The sequence below is a fragment of the Pygoscelis adeliae genome, unplaced genomic scaffold (genome assembly GCF_000699105.1).
Source record: "Pygoscelis adeliae isolate BGI_AS28 unplaced genomic scaffold, ASM69910v1 Scaffold284, whole genome shotgun sequence".
NCBI lineage: Eukaryota > Metazoa > Chordata > Aves > Sphenisciformes > Spheniscidae > Pygoscelis > Pygoscelis adeliae.
Window position 1 is genome coordinate 428,448 of NW_008824671.1, and position 20,901 is coordinate 449,348.

Below are 20,901 nucleotides of genomic sequence, written 5' to 3' on the forward strand. Positions count from 1 at the left end.
CTGCGGCCCGGGCCCGCGGCTCTTCCCGGCGGAGGACAGGGAGTGGGCTGACATCCGTCCCCTGCGTGGAAAAGCGGGGGGTGTTGCGTAGAAACTTAACCTGGGAGAAAAATGTTGTAGGCCTGGAGCAGCAGTTTTTTATATCTGTTCACCAGGCTTCATTTCCACAGGTATAAGTAGTTACTAGGAAAAGATTTCTTTGCAGGTGGACTCCTACGCCTGTTTTTTCTCCTCTTTTGGAGTGCTACTGGCTCTTGTTCTAATGCATGTTTTTGACCTGCTGAGCACTGCGTGGCATGACAGGGAATGCGCTCTCCTGTAGAGCTTGTTACGGATATTTCCCAAGAGAATGAGTTCAGTGTCACAGCAAAACTGAAGAACTTGCTACAGTTGTGTGTTGGAGCACCAGCTGCCTTCCTCTGTGGCATAAGCTTAGAGTTTGTGACTTATTCTCTTAAACTGGGACCTATAAATCTCTCCACCTCATTTAAACCAATTTTCTTGAGACAACTGCTAGTGACAGAGACCAAAACTGCTCGTTTGTGGGATTTGTCCGAGGGACGAGTCTGTGGCTTGTGTACAGGAAGATGATTGTGACATAGGAGGTACTTTTCTCACTGTCTGAAACATTTGCCCTTGTCATATGAGCATGTTCTCTATCTGATGGGGAGACCAAGATTAAAAACCGAAAAGCCGTGCGATGGCCTTTGACTGAGACTTCTCGCTTATCTGTGCAATTGCCAGTGTTGTCAGTACCCACAGAAACGGTGCTCGCCCAAATGTGGGGTGACGCATCTGCACTATACGATGCTACTGCCCCGATGAGAGTGCAGGCTGTTGTGTGACGTCCTCTCAGAGGAAGCTGTGCAGAGCTCAGATGTTACAAGCAGACAGGTGGGGTGTCTCTCAAGTCAGCATTGATGATGACTAACTGGAAATGCCAGGGTTAGCCAGAGCAGCTCTGGCTTTTCATCAGGCTTGTTTGTATTCAGCACACCGTCCCCGCGGTGTCCGGTGATGAGGCTGTCCTGCCCTGAAGTGTGTGTGATGAAGATCTGTCAGTGGGTGCTTCTCATCCCACCCTGTCCCCTTTATTTGCTCATGCTGAAGGGACTGTTTGTATCCCCCTCTCAACGCTCCCTGTTACCAGCCCTCATTTTCATTGGGACTCTCATTCTCTCGCTACACTCTCCTTCCAGCAAGCATTTATCTCTGTGTCTTTCCCTTCTGACACAGTTTCTAGCACTTTCTCGACCTTCTTCCAGGTTCTTGTCAAGAATGCCTGTGATGCTGCTGCAGTAGGTCAGCTCCGATGACCATGGCCAGTCTCCTTTATCCACCCTGCTCATGGGGACGTACAACCCTGCTCACTTGCCAAGCTCGCACATGCACAGAATAATCCTTTTAACAGCTGGATGTTAGCCTTGTCTTTCCAAGGCTCAAGTGTTTGAATACTTTTTTGCATCTCCAAAGGATTATGGAGACAGCTGCAGGGGAGAGTGTTTGGAGGGCTAGAAGAGCCCTGGTTTTCCAGGTGCATTTGAAACTATGATGGTATGTCATCCTTTGGAAACAGAGGCTTAAAGGGGAAGGAGCTGGGACTGGAAAATCCCTTTGTCGCGTGCACTGTAACCGTGAATTTAATAACTCCAGATGAGGACACAAGGTCTAACTACGCCCGAGCATGCGCAGTGGAGCATTACAGGCAGCCTCCATCAGTAAGGAAGTCTTAACTTTGCCAGGAGTGGACCAGGTGGCACAGGAAACAGCCAAGTGTGAGATTAATGTGTATGCCATGGACATTAAATACCAGCTGTAAAACCTGGATTGTCTGTGTGTGGTTAGCTAATTAACACCACTGGCAGTCTTTAAGTGGAAACAGGAAAAAAGCATTGGAACTAATGGTTTCTTGTTTCTGATGTGTTTGCCCTTTTTTTGCCGTGGAATTGCACTGAGGCTGCAGAGTGAGGTCACCCCGTGCTGGATGCCAAGGAGACCATGCAGATGAGCAGTATTACAAATGTACTAATTGTAAACAGCTTCCGACAGAGTTCTTGCCTTAATAGATGCTGGAAGAGGGGCTTTCCCATTCTAGGTTATTGATGCTGGCCCGGATCAAGCAAGTGCAGGACACGATGTTTCCCCGAGAGGAAGTTGGCATAGATTCCTTGAAACAGCATGACCAAAATCAACCCGAGATGCATCCAGCCCAAGTTGGGGCTGGATATGGACTCTGAGACTCTGTTAGTCCTGAGGGACTGCTGCAGGTCCTCAGGATGTGACTTTGTAGTAGCTCTGCAGGCAGAGATACAAAGTATAATGTGCATTTAGGGGCTTTTTTCACTGTTTAAAATATCTTGGCTTTTTACACTAAAAACCACAGAACCTTTTCTTAGAACATGAGGGGAGGAATCGGGCATCCTGAACTGTAAACTACAGGATGAGGTTTTTTCCCCTGCTTGACTTTGACTCAGCTTTGGATATTTGGAGATTTCAGAGTTTCTAAACTGTTTTGGTTGTGTCGTCCCCGTCCCATCCCCCCATCCAGATTAAAGTTCATAACTGGTGTGTCTTTTTTGCCCCCCAGTCTTACTTACTCTGGTTAACTTATGCTTCTGCATGCTCTTAGCTCAAACCTCTTCCCATGAGAGAGAAATTATCTCCATTTACTTATGTTTGTCCCCTTGAAAACACACTAACCACTTCTTAGTTAGTAAGAAATGGGCATACAGTCTCTGTGATGTAAAAGACAAGCCAGAGGAAAAATAAAGCCGTGGGTCACTCATGTGAAGGAAATGAGCACAGCACCAAATCAATGTGAAGGGTAGGCAAGCAGTTTCTATGAAGTTTGTGTAAAATAGCTTTCTCTGGTGCTAAAACGATGGATTAATCTGTGCTGACGCACAGTTTGTGGCTTACTGAGACAGTTAATGTCATGTCCGTGAATAGCAGGTTCTCTACCTCTTCAAGTCTGGTCTCGTTCTCCTCCCAGCTCTGACTGCAGCAGTGCCATTCCCCAGGGAGGATGCCGTCACGCTCGCTCTGTCGTCTTTATGCCGTGTTTGCCGTAGTTAGACCAGGTCGGCTCTAGCTCATCAGCATCGCAGCAACAAATGCAGCTCTGCTGGGAGAGGCAGTTACCCACTTGCTGAGTGTTTGGGAGAGCACTTGGCTGTTTATCCCTCTGTTTAACAGTGGGAAAGTTGCTACCGGGCTTCCTACGGTTTTGGCCACTTTTCCTGGTGGTGGAATATGTCTCTTTATAGCTGTGACAGTTACAGGTTGTGAGAGCTCTAAGCACTGATGGTAGAATGCAGAATGGCAAAACCTTGAAGGCATGGACTGACAAAGTGTCTCGGGGCAGGGACTGAACCCTCTACATCCTCTAGGAAAATCAATAGCCCGACGGGAGCTGTAGTGACCTGCAGCTCTTCCTACCCGTCAGCCGTGCAAATGCATTCCCTGCCCCAGACCTCTCTTGAATGAGCACTGTTGCAGTTTGGAATCTGTGATTTGTCCCCGTTTTCAACCAAAATAGGCATCTGTAAGTTTTCTTCCAGATTTTACGTAGCAATTCTAACTAAACTTTTCAATTCCTGATATAACACAAGATGATTATGTGTGGTTAACCTCAAGGGCAGGCATGCTGTAACTGCTCTTGCAATTTTAATCAGTTGTCATGAAGTCAGTGATAGACTGAAGGAAACATTCTCCTGCTGTTCCCAAAAAGAGGGAAGAAGGGGCAAGGAGCAGTACTGGCTTGGCAAATATAAGTACAAACAAATCAAACCTAGTTTCTAAAGCACTTCTCTGCAAATAGGGCAATGCACCAAGCTCTTGCAGTCTTGGCTTTAACACCTATTTCTTTCTTTGAAGCTTTGAGAGCTTTAGTCCTGTTTCAGCTGAAAGCTGTTTGGGTTTAGGTTTGAGAGTGGTGGGAGGGAAAAGGTACAGTTCTGGACTGTTCTCAACTTTTATTTTTTCCCAGTTTTTCTTGTACTTCCCTGTGGACAAATCAGTCAAGGCCTGTCTCCCCAGAAAAACTAGAAATGCAGCCTAAGCAAAACATTGGAAACTTAATTGGGAGAGAGAGAGAGATTGGGATTTTGCAGCACCGATATAAATTGTAAAGTTTCACTTCAGGACTGAGGAGGGAATTTGGAGCGCTAAGGAGTGGGTAGAAGGGAGACATTGGTGAAATTAGCTAGCATCAGCTAATCCTCTTCTTTGGCTGACTGTGGAGAAAGAGGATGTGCTCGGTTGGTGCCCGCTTTGGAGCTCTTCGGATGCAGATGGGTGGTGGGGTTGAAGGCTGTGGTGGTGCCTTTGCTGGAAAGCTCTTTGAAAACTGGGCATGCTAAAGAGATTCATACAGTGAAGTAGCTAGGTTGAAAAATATAAATAGGCAAGTTAAATTCCAGATCAAATATCTGCTCGAAGATCAGCACACTGCCTGGTTTCGAGCGGTGGTTGCATGCTGGCCGCGCACTGCTCTGAGCGGTTGGAGCGAGCAGGGCTCCTGCGTGCTGGCAGGCAGTTTGTTCCAGCTCTAGTTTGTCTCCAAGCAGAGCGTTATTATTTGTATAACAGTGTAAATGGTGCTTTGTAAACCAAGGAGGAGAACACTGAGGAGAATGCAAGTTCTTCCTGGCATGGGATTCCCGATTCTGAAATAATGTTTTGCATCCTTCTGAGTAATACCCTTTGAGGGACTGACCGGTCCAATGTTATGTGGGCGCTTCTGTTGATCTGGTGCATGCGTTACTGCTACACTAAAATTGTTTTTTTTTCTGATGTGTTACCCAGAGCTGGAAAATCCATTTGTTCTGAATAAACTGAAACTGCCTGGCAAGTGACTGCGTAGGACCGGGGAGCCCTTGAGCTTTGACATTGCTGCAGATGCTGCCTCTCTTTAAAGGGGAGCACTCTGAAGCGATAGGGCTAGGAAGCAGTATCCTTGCGTTGTTGCTGCTGTTGTTTTGGTAGAGGACACGGTGCAAAGGGAAACGAGAGGCCACATGGCTCTGGTGCCTTCAGGAGGCAGCACTGCTAGGCGGGAGCAGGGCAGGGAAGTGCTTGTGGGTGGTGGGACGGTTGTTTTCTCCACTGATGGGTAGCACTTCTGCAAGCATTGTTTTGTGGGCATGATAACCGATATTTTTCACCCTGGTCCGTGATTTCAATAAAACTTTCAAGTCTTACTAATGCATTTCTGTTTCCCTGCAGAGAGGGAGTGATAAAATGCAGAGGGAGGTGGGCAGAGGACCTGTATAGTTGCATTATGTAGTGAATTGTGCTGCTGTTCACCTCTAAAAGCTGATGTCTTTTAAATACTCAGAGGAGCAGCAGGTGTTTCTCATGTCCCAGCTGGTTTTCAGTTGTTTTCTTATGAAAATTTTTATTAAAATGGCTGAATGGCTGATTTTTGGTTGGAGATACCCTCTGCAAAGAATCTTTTCCTAATGTTGCAATTCATTTTTCCAGATGTTGGTAATTAAAGTGCAGTAAACTTTCCTTTCATATGGTCTTGTGGCAGATAACAAGTCTCAGAAGATCTGAGATAACTTTGTTCATTTTGGCACTCCAGCTGTAACGCATGGCCTGGTCTTTCCCAAGTACAGCTTGCAGCAAGAAAAAAAATCATCCTTTAGGCTTCTCATTTTTATACTAATCTTTTTCTCAACATGTAAACTTGAACCTTTTGCTTCTTTTTGAATACGGAGTAGCATATTGTTATATATTAGGCAACGCTCTTCTAAACAAGGGGGTGAACAACATAAGTACCCCGAAATCTGGAGTAACGGGAGCCCTGCTGTGTCGCAGCTCTGCTGTGTTCACACGAGGCCCATCCCTATGGCCTTGTTTGAAAACTAGGGTTCACTCCCGGTGGGAGCCCGCTGAGAACCACAGGGTACGTGCTACATGGGTTTCATTTTTGCCAGTCGCTAGTTTGCCAGTGCTGCAAGACATAGTGATGAAGTGCAGCTACTGCAGAGGTTGATCAAATATGCTGAAAGTTTTGGAGACGAGGGTTGTACGTAGATGCAGGCTTTGGAAAACAACAGTATATTGATCATGAAGGCTCACTGCAATATTTTTTTACCAACGGGGAATAGAAGTCAGATCCTGGCAAGGTGTCTGTTTGGAAAAAAAATGAATAAATTGCATTCTGTGGAAGACTGTCTCTTCATCTGTGTCTGGAAAACAAACTCATCTGCCATCAAACCATAGTCTAAATAATCAAGACTTCAGAGAGCTTCTAGAATATGCCTAAATAGTGGCTTGGTATGGAGAAGTTTTGATCATTTGTCCCCAGCAGGATCCAGCCCGGTAAGTGAAGGCCTGCGTTACTATTTCACTGCTGCTGAGTTGTGTTATTGGAATAGTTGAAAGGCAGTGGAGTTGAGTCCCTGGCAGTGGTAGATAATGTACAAATATGACAAAAACAGGAGTCTAAAAAGGCTGCTTCCTAGATGCATCTAACCTCCTCCTGAGTGTTACGTGGTTAAACTTGGAGTACATTACGGATGTTTGAGATTCAGCCCTAGGGTTGAGGCAGGTAAGCCTCGGTGGACAGCGGTGGTGCTTCACGGTATCGCAGCCTGTATGTTTTGCTGTTAAAGGTGTAGGAGGAAGTTCCTGGTGTGAAGCTTTATTACAAGGTTCATGAGCTCCCAGGATGTTGTCCTTTATTTTTTTTTTCCTTGCTTTTTGGGGTTTGTTTTGTTTTGAGCCTAGGGTCAGGTCTGTCCCATGACTGTCTGATTCACAGCACTGCTCCACTGGCACTGTCTGAAAAGCAAGTTAATGCTGAAGTTTTTACAGCACCTCCTTTAACTGCGACTGTCAACCAAATGTTGCAGGCAAGGCAGGAAACTGAGAAGCTGCCTGGGGAGTGAAATGCTTGTCTGTGTATTATCTACCAAATTTTAAAATGCTTTAAAAGCTGTTATGTGGCATCAGATCTTATTTTGTGTGTTGGGGTATGTCATAAAATGCTGTGTCACTTTTCTCACTGGACAGGGCTTGTTGCACCCTGACTTGTAGGACCGTTGCATTCAGATGACTTCTGAGCATATGACTCGAGGATTCTTCCCAAGTCCTGGGCAATGTGAGAGTTGCGGTGAGGTCTCATAGCAGAATTTCCTTCTCTGTGCCTGAGGGCATATCCTGTGAAGCTTTAGAGCTACCTTCAGCTGATGGATCAAGTGTGGGCAGATCTGTTGCTGGCTTTTCGGGTACTTTTAGGGCGTTATGCAGCAGACCTGCAGGGTAACTTTTGGGAGTCAGATAGTTGACGTACAAAACGATGTACTTTTTTTAAAGAACAAAATAATGCTGCGGTCTGCAACCCTCAGCAGAGAGTATGTTTAAACAAACCAAACTGAAAAACAAAGCCCTGCAGCAGTTTGGGACCGGTTCTTGGGGTTTTTTGTTTTGTTTTGTTTTTTTTTTTCCTTTCTTTAGATTAAACCACTCATGCAAACTTTTAACAGTAGCAGGGAGCACTTCAGGCTACTCACCGCATCCTGCCCATGCATATCTTTGGTGGCAGTGTCTCAGGGTGTGTAATCACTGTGGGTGCGAGGGTCTGGAGGCCAGAGCTTGCCCTCCCTGATGTGTAGGAGGCGGGGTACCCTGCCAGTCGCCCAGAGCACAGGGGCTGCAGGTATACCAGTTAGGCACTGCAGCCACCTGCAGTAGGCAGAGGTGGGTGCTTAAAGACATGTTGCAGGCCTGGGTTTGGACTTGGGCTGTGGAAAGATGTGCATTAGCTGGATGAGACGGGGTGGTGGGAGCAGGTGCTTAGATGTGGTGAAGGAAGCAATTCTTTGTATTTGTCTCCCTCAAGAAGTTTGTGTTCAGCTGATCTTAGGGCCCCAGGATTTGGGAAATCCAGTTTTCGTGGTGAAAAGTAAAGCATTGATGTTTGGAAATGCCCTTTAGCAACTGAAAACCTTCAGTTCACTGATGACGTTTGCAGGATCATATGATTAGAACACACAGTGTCTGCATACCCAAGTTAGCTAAAATGGATTTGGAAAGCAGGCTGGGCGGCCTTGCTCCTGGGGGTTAAACGTCATCTTGCGTGAGCGGCAGTCAGAGCTTTGGCGATCTGCACACAGTGAGTGGGTTACTAGCTAGATTAAAAAAAAAAAAAAGTACTTATGTACAGATGGGTGGGTTTTGTTGGCTACACAACTTGGTTATCTCCTGGCGGCCCTGTAGTGAAGTGCCAGGTCTTGGTTACGGTAATCAGGGAAATGGGTTGCTCAGTGAGAGGAACAGACCTAGCTGCTGGCAGCCTTGCCAGGAGGTGGGTTTTTTTCTTGGTGGAGATGTTCCAGGGAAGTTAATCTGCACAGAAGCTGGTGCATGTGAGCTGCACCTGAAGAAGGTGGAGCTGGTTCTAGTTCCAGTTTGCTCTGGATCCTATCGAAGCCTCAGAATTGCTCCAAGGGTTTACACTGGTTGAGATAGTCGTCATGTAGACAGGTCCCAAGCAGCCCAGAGAAGCCATGACCTACACCTAACAATTCCCCTTTACTGTGATCATTTGGCCTTAGCCTTTCCTGGTTTTGTCTTTCACATCTTGATTCTGGCTTTTCTCTTTGTGGCTTTGATCAAGGTATCCATCTGGCCTGCTATGGTTTCCCTGTCTGGGAAAAATAACTGCCTTATCGGGCTGCAAAGTCTAAATATGCAGAACAGAGCTGGGGGACCCCTTAGCTCCTTGTCTTCTGCTTGTTCCTGCTGGGCATGTCTTCTGGATGGAGAGCAGTGGTCCAGCCTGATCTCTGCAGTCTTGAGCTGTTCAGTCATTTGAGGGAGTTTTGAAACCCCTGTTGCCCTTTGGATGATATAAACTGGATGACGTATCTTGTTGCAATGTCTGAAGATGGACAAGGGGGATATTTCGCTGGTGTTTTTTGCATAAGCCGTGTAGCAGGCAGGATCCTGCACCAGCACCATGGTCTTTGCCTTGAACCAGTGAAGAAGCACTAGCTGCTCTTCGAGGAACCGGCTCATCTTGCTGCACGTGTTTGAGTTTTGGAGTCCTAGTGCATAACTCGCTCTTCTGAGCCAACTTTCCACAAACAGGGTTTGTTTTTCTTCAATTTGAGTAATCTCTACAAACTCAGCCCTCTATATTCTGGATCTGCTTAGAAGCTGAGGATACAAAATGTTGCTGAGAAGATACTTCTGATTTATTTGCTCATGTCTAACTGCAGCAGCAGAGGGGATATTGATAATAAATCTAATGTCTCAGAGACCTTTTTTTTTTTTTAAATGAGAACAAGAAATGTATCCCCAAGGAATGGGCTCAGAAATCACAGCTGCCCAGAAAAAACAGTGTGTGGTTCAAACCAGCTGTTTGGGTCTTGATTCCAGCTCCGAGTTTTTGGTGTTCCTGCTGTAGCGTTGGGTTTGGGTTCGATGAGCTGTTGACAGTTGTGAGAGAAGGCTGCGTGTTGATGAGCTGAGCCTTTAGGGAGCCAGGAAAGGGACTGGTTTGGCTGTACACTGTGGTTCATGTTCAGCTGGGTATCAAATTGGAACTGGAGTACATTGCAGATGTTATCTTTGGATTTCAGTTACTTCCTCACTAACTGTATCCATGAAAGTTTTGCTGCTTTTCCTTTGTATTTGCTGAATGGCATGAGTCAGATATTAAAGCAGTGACTTCAGGTTCCACCCTGGGATGGACCCCGACAAGGAAATGCCAAATAACTTGTAACAGAAAACTGTGCGTTTCCTGATGGACGATAGGGTGGCGATTCCCTTTCAGCCCTGAATAGGGCTGCCAGGGCAAGGACACGGTGCTGCCTGTATCTGTCAAATGTGGAGCACAAAGAGCCTCAGTATAAATACTCCCAGGACACAGGGAGTGAGGGCAGTTTTATTCCAATACGCAAAATGGACCTTTTTCCTCTGGACTTAAAAATAAACAACATTTTGGCTGAACAAATGGAACCGACCTTTTTATTAAAAGCATATATCTTCTCGTGCCTGGTTCAGTAAGAGGCTTTTAAAATTGAAAGAACTTAACTTGCAGAACAGCTGACTTGAGTCATTCCAACAGAATTTATCTTCTTACTTTTTGCTCCTTAAAGTTGGAGCGCTTGTAGCCTTTTTTTTTTTTTAAAAAGGAGAGCAATAAGAAAAGTGGCTCTAATGCTGTGTGCTCTTTGCACAGGTGGAGAGAGAAGCTGAGTCAAGGCAGTGCTGAGTCTGTTAAGTTCATTTTTAAGTTGATGGAAAGATTCCCATTTGTTTCGATGGGGATTGACCTGGCCACAAGCTCAAGCCTATTCCTGTTCAGTTGCGAGGAAGGATTACAGATAGTTATCAACAGCAGCTTTAATAGATTAGAAACTTTTCTAGTAGAAATTAGAAAATATTTGGTAACTTGAGGGGATGCCTCCAAAGTTGGCATCTGATGAGACCAGTGAAGTGCTCTGCTCTTGAACATGTTCACCACGAAGGGAGCCGTCCTGACAGATGAAGCCCTTGGTTGTGTAAGATTTGCTTAATTTCCAAGACATGAAAGAACACTTGTGCTTACCCAAATCAGTGTTTTCAGGGCTTCGATGATCACGTTCTTGTACTGGCTTTTTGTTTTCTTCCTCTGTAGTCTGGCCAAGCCTCCAACCAGGAACAAGCCCTTATTTTCTTTAGCTATTTTAGTTTGATTTAGGCTTAGCTGAACCTGACAAAACTGCAGCTTCATGGGAATGTTTGACTCCTGTTGTGCAGAGTTCTTGGAACAAAAAAAGCATTTCCTTGGATGGGATGGCAAAGGTTTGTTTGCCTGCTTCTACCTCCAGGAGACAGAGATTGAAGATTCCCCCCCACACCCCCTAAATTAAACAAACCTAATTATTTTCATATATCTTTGGTAAGTTTTGGGGTTGGGGTTATTTTTGTTTGGTGTGCCCCCCCCCAACCTTTTATCCTTTTCATTGCTTTCATTTGAACTTCTCTTATGGGTTTGTTTCTCTCTTGAAATCCGGCCACCAGGATGAGACACCATTCCAGCTATGATCCCAGCAGTACTGGTGCACAGGGATTACTGTGCGTGTCTTACATAAGGCAGTCCTGTTTACAGACACAAGGATTTTGGTCTTTACCAGCAGTACGATGTTGTTGGCTTGTGTTCATCTTGTGACTAATTGTAACCCCAGCTCTTTATTTCTGCACAGCTGCCTCTTAGGGACCAGGCTAAAGGAGATTGGAGAAAATGGGATTTTTCTGAATCTGCAAAGCATGCCTGTCTTTGGGATTGAGATAACCCCTGCCAGGGAGCAACACGGCTGTTGCTGGCAGCTTGGGCGAGCTGCTGCTTTCCCTCAAAGGCGGAGAGCTCTCCCGTCTGCACATGGCTCATCTGAGCCAGCTCCTGGTTTGTCACGTTGGGCTCTTTCTCTGCATCTTCTCCCTGATTCTTGCATTTGCTGGTTGTTCATTGTGCTGTCTTTGAGGGGTAAATCGCAGAGGTGCTGAAAATGTGATGGTGTGCTTTGCTGTTTGCACATGGCTGTTATAAAAATCACGATCAGTCTGAGCCATCGAAAGGGAAAGGAGGAAAACTGGCCTGCTGCCCTTTCTGTGGAGCTCTGGGAGGATTTTCAATGCTTTTGGGTGGTTAATACCTGCATGTTTGCTGTTGGGATGTACCACATGGGATGTGGAAACAGAAGCGCATGCATTTCTGTAAAGAAATAAAAAAATGGAAAATCAAAGATGGGGCAGGGGGGACCCTTTGGAGTTTGGTGGACAGGCTTTAAAGGGCTCATAAAGCACCTGAACGCAGCTGAGAGAAGGGCCTCCCTGAACTGAGCCATGTGAAGTGGTTTAAGTGCCGTGTTCAGGTGAAACTTTGCAACTTTTACAGAGGGCATGAACATAAGTTTTCAGGATGGCTGTAACCAGAATGACACGGGCCCGTGGGGCTTCTGGTTGCCTTCCCCATCTCTGCGTCGGCACGTTCGGTTTGAAAGGCTTCATCAGGTTAAAGGGTGTGTACCAGGAATTCTCTCTGGGAAAGGCAAATTTGCAATTCTGACACTCAATTATGTAAGTAGGACACTGGGAGCCTTAATTTTATGGTAAGACAGCCTCTCAAAGCCTATTAAAGGGGATAGAAGACTAGCAAAACCCGTGGTTGTTGGGGCCCCAGGGTGCTGCCAGCTCCTGTGGGGCTGGAGGAGGGTGGTGAGGGGGTGCCTGTGCCCTGGCCAGGCGGTCCGGGGTACCCAGCTCTCGCCACGGTCCCATTCCCACAGGTCTCCGTGCCACCGGTGCTAGTCCCCGGGGCAGAGGGGTCCGGAGCTGCCATGACGACGGGCGACTGCTGTCACCTCCCCGGCTCCCTGTGCGACTGCCCCGGACGCGCCGCCCTCTCCAAGTCAGTGGAGGACTCCGACATCAGTCGCCCGCAGTACGTCACACAGGTCACCGCCAAGGATGGACGGCTCCTCTCGACGGTGATCAAGGCACTGGGCACGCAGAGGTAAGGCTGCTTCAGGCTTGGGATGACTGCATCTGGGCTTTTTTTCCCCCCTTTTTTTGTGGCTCTAGGGGTAGAGGGAGACAACAAAGTCTTGTTTGTGAAGGAGTTTGGCGGGGCGCTAATAGCGAGTGCGAATCCTTCTTAGCCAGATGCTTCCCAGGCCTGTGCTCTCTTTGCGGGAGCTCACGCTAGTCACATGTGCTGGTGGATTGGGACTCGTGTGTTCATCAAAACTCCCCAGGCCTGCGGCTGCTCCAGTGTGAGACGGCACAAGCGGCCTCTTGCCATGTCCCTCTGCCAAGTCCTTGCTGAGTAGCAGTGAAGGTGGGACGCCATGCTAGCAAGGGCAGCGTGATGTTCATGGAGGTGATTTAAGGGCTGAAAATGGAGCACAGCCCCTGTTCCAAGATGGTCATGGAGTAAAGACGTGGTGTCGATTTGCAGCCCCAGGGAGAGGAGGGTGTTTGTGTTGCAGGAACTGCAGTGTCCAGTTATTGCTAGAGGGGACGTGTGGCAGCTTCACTTGCTCAGACTCTTCCTGATGTGACTTCTCATCGTGTATTTTGAGCAGCTTCCAGAACAGAGGACACTTGGCAGCGTTGTTCAGTCCAGCTAGTGAGACTGGTCACATTTTGTGTTCAAATCCTGTCTGAACAGCTGTTATTTTTTTAATTAATTTGGCCAAACGTTGATGAGGTGTGAAAGTGGTGACTGCAAACATGGGGGAGGAAAGCAGGAAAGCTAGATGAGAACTGAGGCAAATGTAATTGCTATATCTAGCAAACCTGGAGCAGGTCAATAAAAATAGGAGGGGAACTGAGCTTGCTCTCTGACAACAGATAGGCTGGGCGAGAAGTTGTGCAACCCCTTAAAACTTCTGGAGGTGTAAAAATCTGGTGGGGAAACTGCCTGGGATTACAGGTTAAAGAAAAACCAACAGGATTCCTCATGTGAGTGTCTTCATGCGGATGCCAGTTAGTTTTTTGGTGGTGGTGGTTTCAGTCTCTTTCTTGTCACCAGCACTTAGCAAAGCGAAGCCAGGAGCAGCATGACTGTACTGGAAGGTTGAGTTAGTGACATGGTCTCTACAGCCTGCTGGAAAACTGTGTTTGAGGGTGTATCATGTAGGAGTGTGACCAGGCGCCCTCCCCCTCCGGATAGGAAGGAAGGAAAATGGAGTCTGATAAGAATTTCTTTTGTCGCACTGTCAGCAAATTTTTTCCTTCTGGATTGTTTATTGGTAGCCAAGGTTATATTAATGCGCTGGAAATATGAAACTTCTCAAACAGGAAGAGAATGGATGAAATATCTTACAGATGCTTTTCTTAGGAAATAACAGATGCATGAGAGCACTGGAGGCTTGGGGTTTTTTTGGTCTGTCCCTGTCACTAAGGCTGTGTGAGTGGACTGTAATTTTGTCGTTCTGATACAGCACTGAGCTTTATGGCAATAAAGGTTACAGAATCACCAAATAATTCAGACTGGAAGGGAATTCTGGAGGACTTCTAGTCCAGCCTCCTTTCAGACCAAGGCCGACTTCAAAGTTGGATCAGACTGCTCGGGGCCTTGTCCGATGCAGTTTTCAGTATCTCTGAGGATGGAGTTGCCAACACCTCTCCAGACTCCTGTTGCAGGGATTGTCCCAGCTGCAGAAGTCCCCTAAATAAAAAGCACATGAAAATGAGGAGAGAAGAAGGGTCAGTGGTTCACCACTGATGTTTAGCAGAGAGAAGGGGATGGTGCAGCGGGTGTATGTTGCTTCACAGCCCTAAATATGATTAAAAAGTCTAATTGGGATGAAAGCTGCTAAACATTGAGTTGAAAGTGGTAGACACCTCCTACGGTACGCCAGGAGAGGAGTCTTGCTTCTCCTTTAGCGAGTTGACGTGCACTTTCTTGCTGGTTCTTCTCCTCCCTTCATGTCCCACCACCGTTTTTCCCCAGTACACTACTTTTCCTTGCACTGTGTTTCCGTGTCTTGCTCTTGCTTTCTGTTTTGTCTGATTGTGCAAACTAATGGAAGTAGTGCTACTGCTTTTGAAGATTGCAAATTGCTTGTTCTGACTGTTGTGTTGCAATTCCACAAACTTCTTTTGCAGTCAGGTGTTTTTTTTTTTAAAGTCAGAATAGCAGTGGAGTATGAACTGTGAGATGGGATCGGTGTGGCTTTTGTACTGTCAGCAATATGTGGAAAAAGATGATCGCTGATACAGCTCACCTGGATTTCAAGAGGGCATGCAATAGGGTCTTTGAAATAAAGATGTTCCTTTCTCACCCTCCCTCCCACCCCCAAATCCATGCATCTGTGAATGTAAGAGAATGGTTGTTGTGTGAAAGAAATGGCTGGTTGAAGGTGGGAAAGAAGTGAGATGCTAGTGAATGGCTTGTTTTCATGGTCCAGGGAGGGTAGCCCTGCACTGGGCCTCTGCTGTCCAGCATTTTATTCCTAAATGATCTCGAACGGCGAACACTGAAGAGATGTACTGAATTGCTGAGAATAGCGAACTTTGGTGTCTAGAGCCATTTGAGGTTTCCCAGGGAGCCCAAGTCATCCTCATTATGGGGCTGGCAGATGTGGCACAGGGCTTCTAGGAAACCTGTGCCTTCACATGCCAGCTGGTATGCCCTTGGACCTAAAATGGCACTAGACGCCTGACTTTAGGGAACTGAATGTTATTGGAAATGACTGCAGGCTAAAATAATGGTTGCAGTTCAGTGTGCAGTGATGCAGATGAAGAACAATAGTCTGAGATTTACATACGTGTTCGCGGGTTTGGAGGAGGGGATCTTGGACATGTGGCAGTTATGTGCAGCAGTGACCAAAAGGCAAATAAGGCGCTAAGATTTAGGAAAGCAATGAAGAACAGAACACAGTCACTGCAAAAATCCCTCGTGTATCCGCATCTTGAAAACTGTAGCTCTGGTCCCTGCAGCTCTAAAAGGATGTTTTGGAAATGCAAGAGGTAGAGGGAAGGGTAGTGAGGGTGATCAGAAGGGTTGGATGTGTTTCTGTCTAAGGCATGACTGAATAGGCTAGGACTCTTCTGCTCGTGAAGGAGGTGACTGAGCAGGCTGGAGGTCTGTAAATCTGGAGGGTGTGGAAAACATTGTCTTTTACAGGACAAGAATTAGGGGATAGTACACAAAACAAGCAAATGAGACATTTCAAGTGAAAAGGATTTGGTTCTTTGTGCAGCTAGAGAAAGTCCTGGCTACAGGCAGACACTGGATGCTCTGAGTTTACATAGGCGCAAAAAAAAAAAAAATTACTTTAGTCTGTGATGGAAATTTGTCGCATGAATATCATCTGATATACCTGAGCTAACGGTTGCTGGATGCTGGAGCAGTAGCGCCTTAGTCCACAGTCAGTGGCGCCAGTTAGAGGCGTGAGGGAACATCTTGGGAACAAATGGGTGGTTTGAGTGCTATCAGCAGTGCAGGCCTCCTGTAGGGAAGGTTGCAAGTGTCTCTGAAAGTGTTTGATACTTCCCTTGATAAGCATCTCTGGTTCTGTGAGGTCCCACGAGAGCAGATCTTGAGCGTGATCAAAGAGATTTGTTTTTGTAGTTGAAATTTCTCGCCAAGGAGGGGGTAAGAAGTGGTTGTTGTTGAAGCACCAAGGCAGCGCCAGCCAGTTAAAGGCCTGAACGCTGCGGAATGGTTCTCTGCGTGGTGCTGTGCAGATAGGATGCTGAGTGAGTTACTGCACTGTGATGGGCAGAGGGCTTGTATGCCGAGGCCTTAGTCTGGATGACTGCTTGCCATGAAATATGTTGTGTCCTTGGCGAGCTGAGCTTCCAGGGTCAATGTAGTTGTGTCTGTAGATATCGCTGTTCCTTACGCAGTTACTGCTAAACCCAGGATGCAGAGCAGAGATGGGGTGAGAGTGGGTAGGCGTTCTGATAAATGCGACTATGATTGCAAACCTCTTGAGTGGCTCCAGGTGGCTGGGGGCACGCTGTGACTAGTGTGGATCATCCGGCTTCACTTTGGGCTTCTGGATTTGCATCAGTGCTTCAGGGTTGGTTTCGGGTCCAGTGTCAGCCTCTCTGCCTGCTGTGAGCGGAGCTGGAGACTGTGAGGCACATGTGCTGCAGTCCCTTCTGTGGCCTGCTGAGCTGGACAGGCTGACGTGCCAGCTTCTCTTGTGTGCTGTGGTGCTCATCACCATGGCTTCCAGATTTTACTGACCTAAAATGTGCCAGGCACTTCCATGCTCCCCTGAGACTGGTTTCTTGCTGCAGCAGGCTGCTTTGGAGAGTTGCAGCATGCCTGGCACGCTCTGCCACGCATTGCCTGCTGTGCATGCGCCCTTCTGGGGCTTGGTGGGGTCGGACCCCATTCTCCGATGTGGCTGTATCATTCTGCCTGCTCTGACCGTGATTTCATTCTGTTTGTCTGCCTCTTTAGTGATGGTCCCATCTGTCGAATCTGTCACGAAGGTGGAAATGGGGAGGGACTGCTTTCCCCATGTGACTGCACAGGAACACTGGGCACCGTGCACAAGAGCTGCCTGGAAAAATGGTTATCCTCCTCCAACACAAGTTACTGTGAGCTCTGCCACACAGAATTTGTTGTAGAGAGAAGACCGAGACCTTTGACAGAGGTACCGCTTTCTTCCTGCTTCACTTTTATTTCCTTACCATTTGAGAGAAAATGACTGATTTGCCCTACTGTCCTTGTGGTTCTTGCTGTCTCTTCTTCCTTGCAGTACCTTAGCACTCACAAAGAACAATTTATTTAGAGAGATCAAGTCTCTTATCAGACCAAGTGATGTAGTTGCAAAAATGCAGTAGCAATGTTTGGGGCAACTCTTTTACCTGTGAACCCCCCACATGCTACGTACCAGTGGCAGGCTGTAGGACTATGGAAAACATTGCACTTGTAGATATACTTTAATGCCTGAGTATTGAAACGCAGAGGTCACCACATGACCGACTGAAATATGAAGCTCTCGGAAATATTCCTTTTTCCTGTTAGTTTTAATCTTATCTCAGAGTGTTGCATTAGTGCAGCTCTTTTGCATGTGACTTCCTTGTCATGCTCTGCTCTGAAAAGTGAGATGTGATGATTGCTGATGCTGTTCTTAAAAGACCTGCCCTCCCTTGACTAATATTGACGGATGCTTCAAAGCCTTTGGGTCTTGCTCCTTGCTGCTGAGCTCTGGTGCCCTGCCGCTGCCCTGTGTTCCCCCCAGTCAAAGGAGAAAGCAGGACATGGCTCAGCCAGTCCTTATGTTCCTCTTTGCCTTGACCATAGGGGGACCAGGTTCCTGATGGGTCCATCTGCCTCTCAGAGTTGGAAGGTACAATCCAGGCTCTGGTTGGTGGATTGGGTTTGTTTTGTTTTTTTTATCACAAGGCTCTCTTCATTCCCCTGTTTAGGCAGTCTGCTGTGCTCACATTTCAGACTTCCTTTGGCCCCCAAAATTTATAGCAGCTGCCTGTAGTGAAGCCCTTTACATGTGGGGAACAAGGGCAGCTTGGACTAGGCCATCTTCTGACCTCAGAATTCAAGTGTACAACCCCAAAGAGGAATAAGTAAATCAGTGAGTTACAGTATGAAAGGCTGTAACGGTTTGTTTTAGAAGATGGTTTCACACCTGAGGTCCAACCTGGAAGATCAAAGCAAGGTCCTGCAGCCCTCACTGCCTGCACCCCATTCAGATCCCGTTCACTGCCTGTGAAACTGCAGGCAGGCTCTTCCCTGTGTCAGCTTGCTGCTAGGTTGGTCTTGGGTGTTCATTCAACACGATGTGTAACTGCAGAGAAGCATCAGTCTGCAGGTGGGGATTTACAGTTAACAATTTTGGGAGCCCCCCAGTCCTGCAGCCATCAGCAGTGACAGAAGTAGGAAAGTGTCGTCTGGAGCCGCCACTGCAAATACTCCACTTCTTTGTGTGCACCCTGTCCCTGCAGGGTTTTTCATCTCGTGCCTCCCTGGCTGTGTTTGGACTATGGCACATAGCTCTGGTTTTTGTTTCAGAAGTTACTTTTCCTGTCAATAGTGTTTCAACCCAATGCACGGCAGTGCTGCTGCTGCTGCACTGTCGTCAGTGAGGCTGCAGAAGGAGGTCTGTGAGCTGATTCTTAACAACAGACTGCTGTTACCTGTAAGCTATCAGACGTTTGTTGGTGCCTGCCATCAGAAGTGTATGTGTGGGGAGGCGGGGGTTAATTCTGGTTTGTAACTGTGACTGCTCTTCTCTGCTCTCTCCTTCCCCTTGCTCCATCAGTTTGATTAAAATCAAGTCACAACTGGAATTCTAAGTTGCTTTTCCCATCTCTGTTTCCATTCCCATCAATTCTAGAGGTTATTTCCTTTCCCTTCCCACCTGTCTCTGGAAATGATACCTGCCCCCTCCTCCTTCCTGCAGTCCCCAGCTCTCCTTCCCACACTTCCATCTCCTCCGGGTGCCCAGCAAGCCTTGGAGGGGAAAAGAGCTGCCCAACTGGGGAAGAATTCAAGCTTCAGTTTGCAAAATTGATATTAAGTTTTAATGATTGTTTAATTTACAACTGACTGTCATTGACTTGATAGCCCCAGACAGGAGAAGGCTCTAGACTACAGTGCTAAACCAAACCATGTATTTAGCAAATCAATTTGTAAAAGAGCATTACATCAGTGGTTAGTGCTGTCTCAGTCTTACCACTTTTCTCCCAGCTGCTAAAACATATAGAATGGCTCTTTGACCAAAAACTCTCAAATGGTTGTTTCAGAGATTGAAAACCACTGCTTTAAAACATTTGGGAAGGGCTGTATCTTGGCTATGAGGACACACTGCAGGCAAGCCCAGTAACAGTGAGCTTGCTAGGGCTTACGTGGGCCAAAATTTTGAGTGCAGGTTTCAGATGTTTTCGCTTAAGAGCTAGTAAAGTATTCGTGCCCAGAAACAAACATGTGGAAGCGTATTTAGCCATAGTTCACAAATGCTGTAGCATCTCGTAACAAGTACAGGCTTAGAAAACTGCATACTTGAGAAAAAGCTCAAAGACCAGCATATATTGGAGGAGTTTCTCCTCTGACACTGATGTCTCTGCCTCCAGCAGGCAAGAGGAGCTTGCTGGAACAGTGCGACAGGAAAGTCATGGGTCCTCTGTGTGCTGCCTTGTCTGTACTCCAAGGTGGATGAGTGAGCAGCCCAGGACAATCAAATTTTAATTCCTGTTGAAATCTGTGAAGAGCCCCTCTGAACTGGATCCTGTAAGGGTATGGTGACCAACAAGCAATTTGTGAGCATTAAGAGATGATGGGTGGGCAGCATTTAATAAGCCTCAAACACAAGAAAAATGCCACTGTGTTTTCAGAGAGGAATAGACCCCTCACGCCATTACTGATAGCTGTGAAAGGCTTTGGGATGTGAGTTATTTGTTGCTACTTGTGTTTGGGGACTGTCTGTGAGCACAGTGAAGGGGATAATCTGCCCTGTTCTGGTGTCTCCTGTGTCTGCCAGGGGAACAGCTTGCATAAAGTGCTGTTAGTGCCTTGTGAGTTTGGAGGCTGGTAAGCACTTGATCAAAAGTCTGCTATTAGCCGGTGAGAGTGATCCCTACCATAGAGCAGAGTCTAACGTGCAGCTCGCTATCATCATACAGCCCTAGAGCAATTCCCTTGCCTGCGGTTCACTGGCAGCAAGCTTTTTCCCTGGCTTGAGGAGCAGCCTGTAGCCTGGTTTAATAAATCCCATGGTAGCAGCCTGCTCTTGCTCTTTCCCAGGGGCCAGCAGTGCTTCCCCGCCATGTGATGCAGTGCTGCGAATCCAGTACAAGCTGCACTGAGCAGTGTGTGTGCTGTGGCTGAGGCACGCAGGTGTGCTGCGTCTCCGTACAACGCGGTTTAGCTGATCGGCATGTGCACTGTGTACCTGGCATGTCACGAGTTGAGGGCTCCGGATAGAGCGAAGTGGCTCACCTGGCTGGAAAAACCGCCTGGTTTTGTTGTACTACTTCCACCACACTGTAAAATGCTCTGATCCCTGCCTGGAGACTGGGGAAAACGTCCTGGAGTTCAGTTTCTTGTTTTCCTTGGGAGTTGTTGCAACTGCTCTGAGCTTCTGCACCACCGAAATCTGTGTTCATCAGAAGTAGTGACGATGAGTGTGCTTCGCCATGTGATGTTTGCCTGGGCTTTTTGTTCACTTAGAGGCCAACTTACAGAACTTGGCTGCTTTCAGAAGCGTGCCTACTCTTAGCAGAGGCTCTGCCCTTAGTGCAGAGCCCTTCTGAAAGAGCTGATAACTGCTTTGCCAGCTTGCTGGCGCTTTCCATTAATACCTGTCTGCACTCTGGTGTAATCTCATCCCCACACCAGATTGGGCCAAAACTCTTCACCAAATACTTTTGGGAAGTGTCATCCCCAAGTTGTTCATCTGTTTCTGAGAAGAGGGC

The 20,901-nt window shown here is 47.1% G+C and overlaps 1 protein-coding gene across 1 annotated transcript in view; it reads left to right on the plus strand.

The window, feature by feature from the left end:
• The first annotated feature begins 11,333 nt into the window (after positions 1 to 11,333).
• The window catches only part of MARCH2 (membrane-associated ring finger (C3HC4) 2, E3 ubiquitin protein ligase), a 22,605-nt gene continuing 13,037 nt past the window's right edge, over positions 11,334 to 20,901 (plus strand). Inside the window, exons 1-3 of the mRNA XM_009322992.1 lie at positions 11,334 to 11,404; positions 12,288 to 12,514; positions 16,925 to 17,120. Of these exons, the coding sequence (XP_009321267.1) occupies positions 11,381 to 11,404; positions 12,288 to 12,514; positions 16,925 to 17,120 (447 nt within the window). The 5' untranslated portion in view covers positions 11,334 to 11,380. The remainder of the gene's footprint in view (positions 11,405 to 12,287; positions 12,515 to 16,924; positions 17,121 to 20,901) is intronic.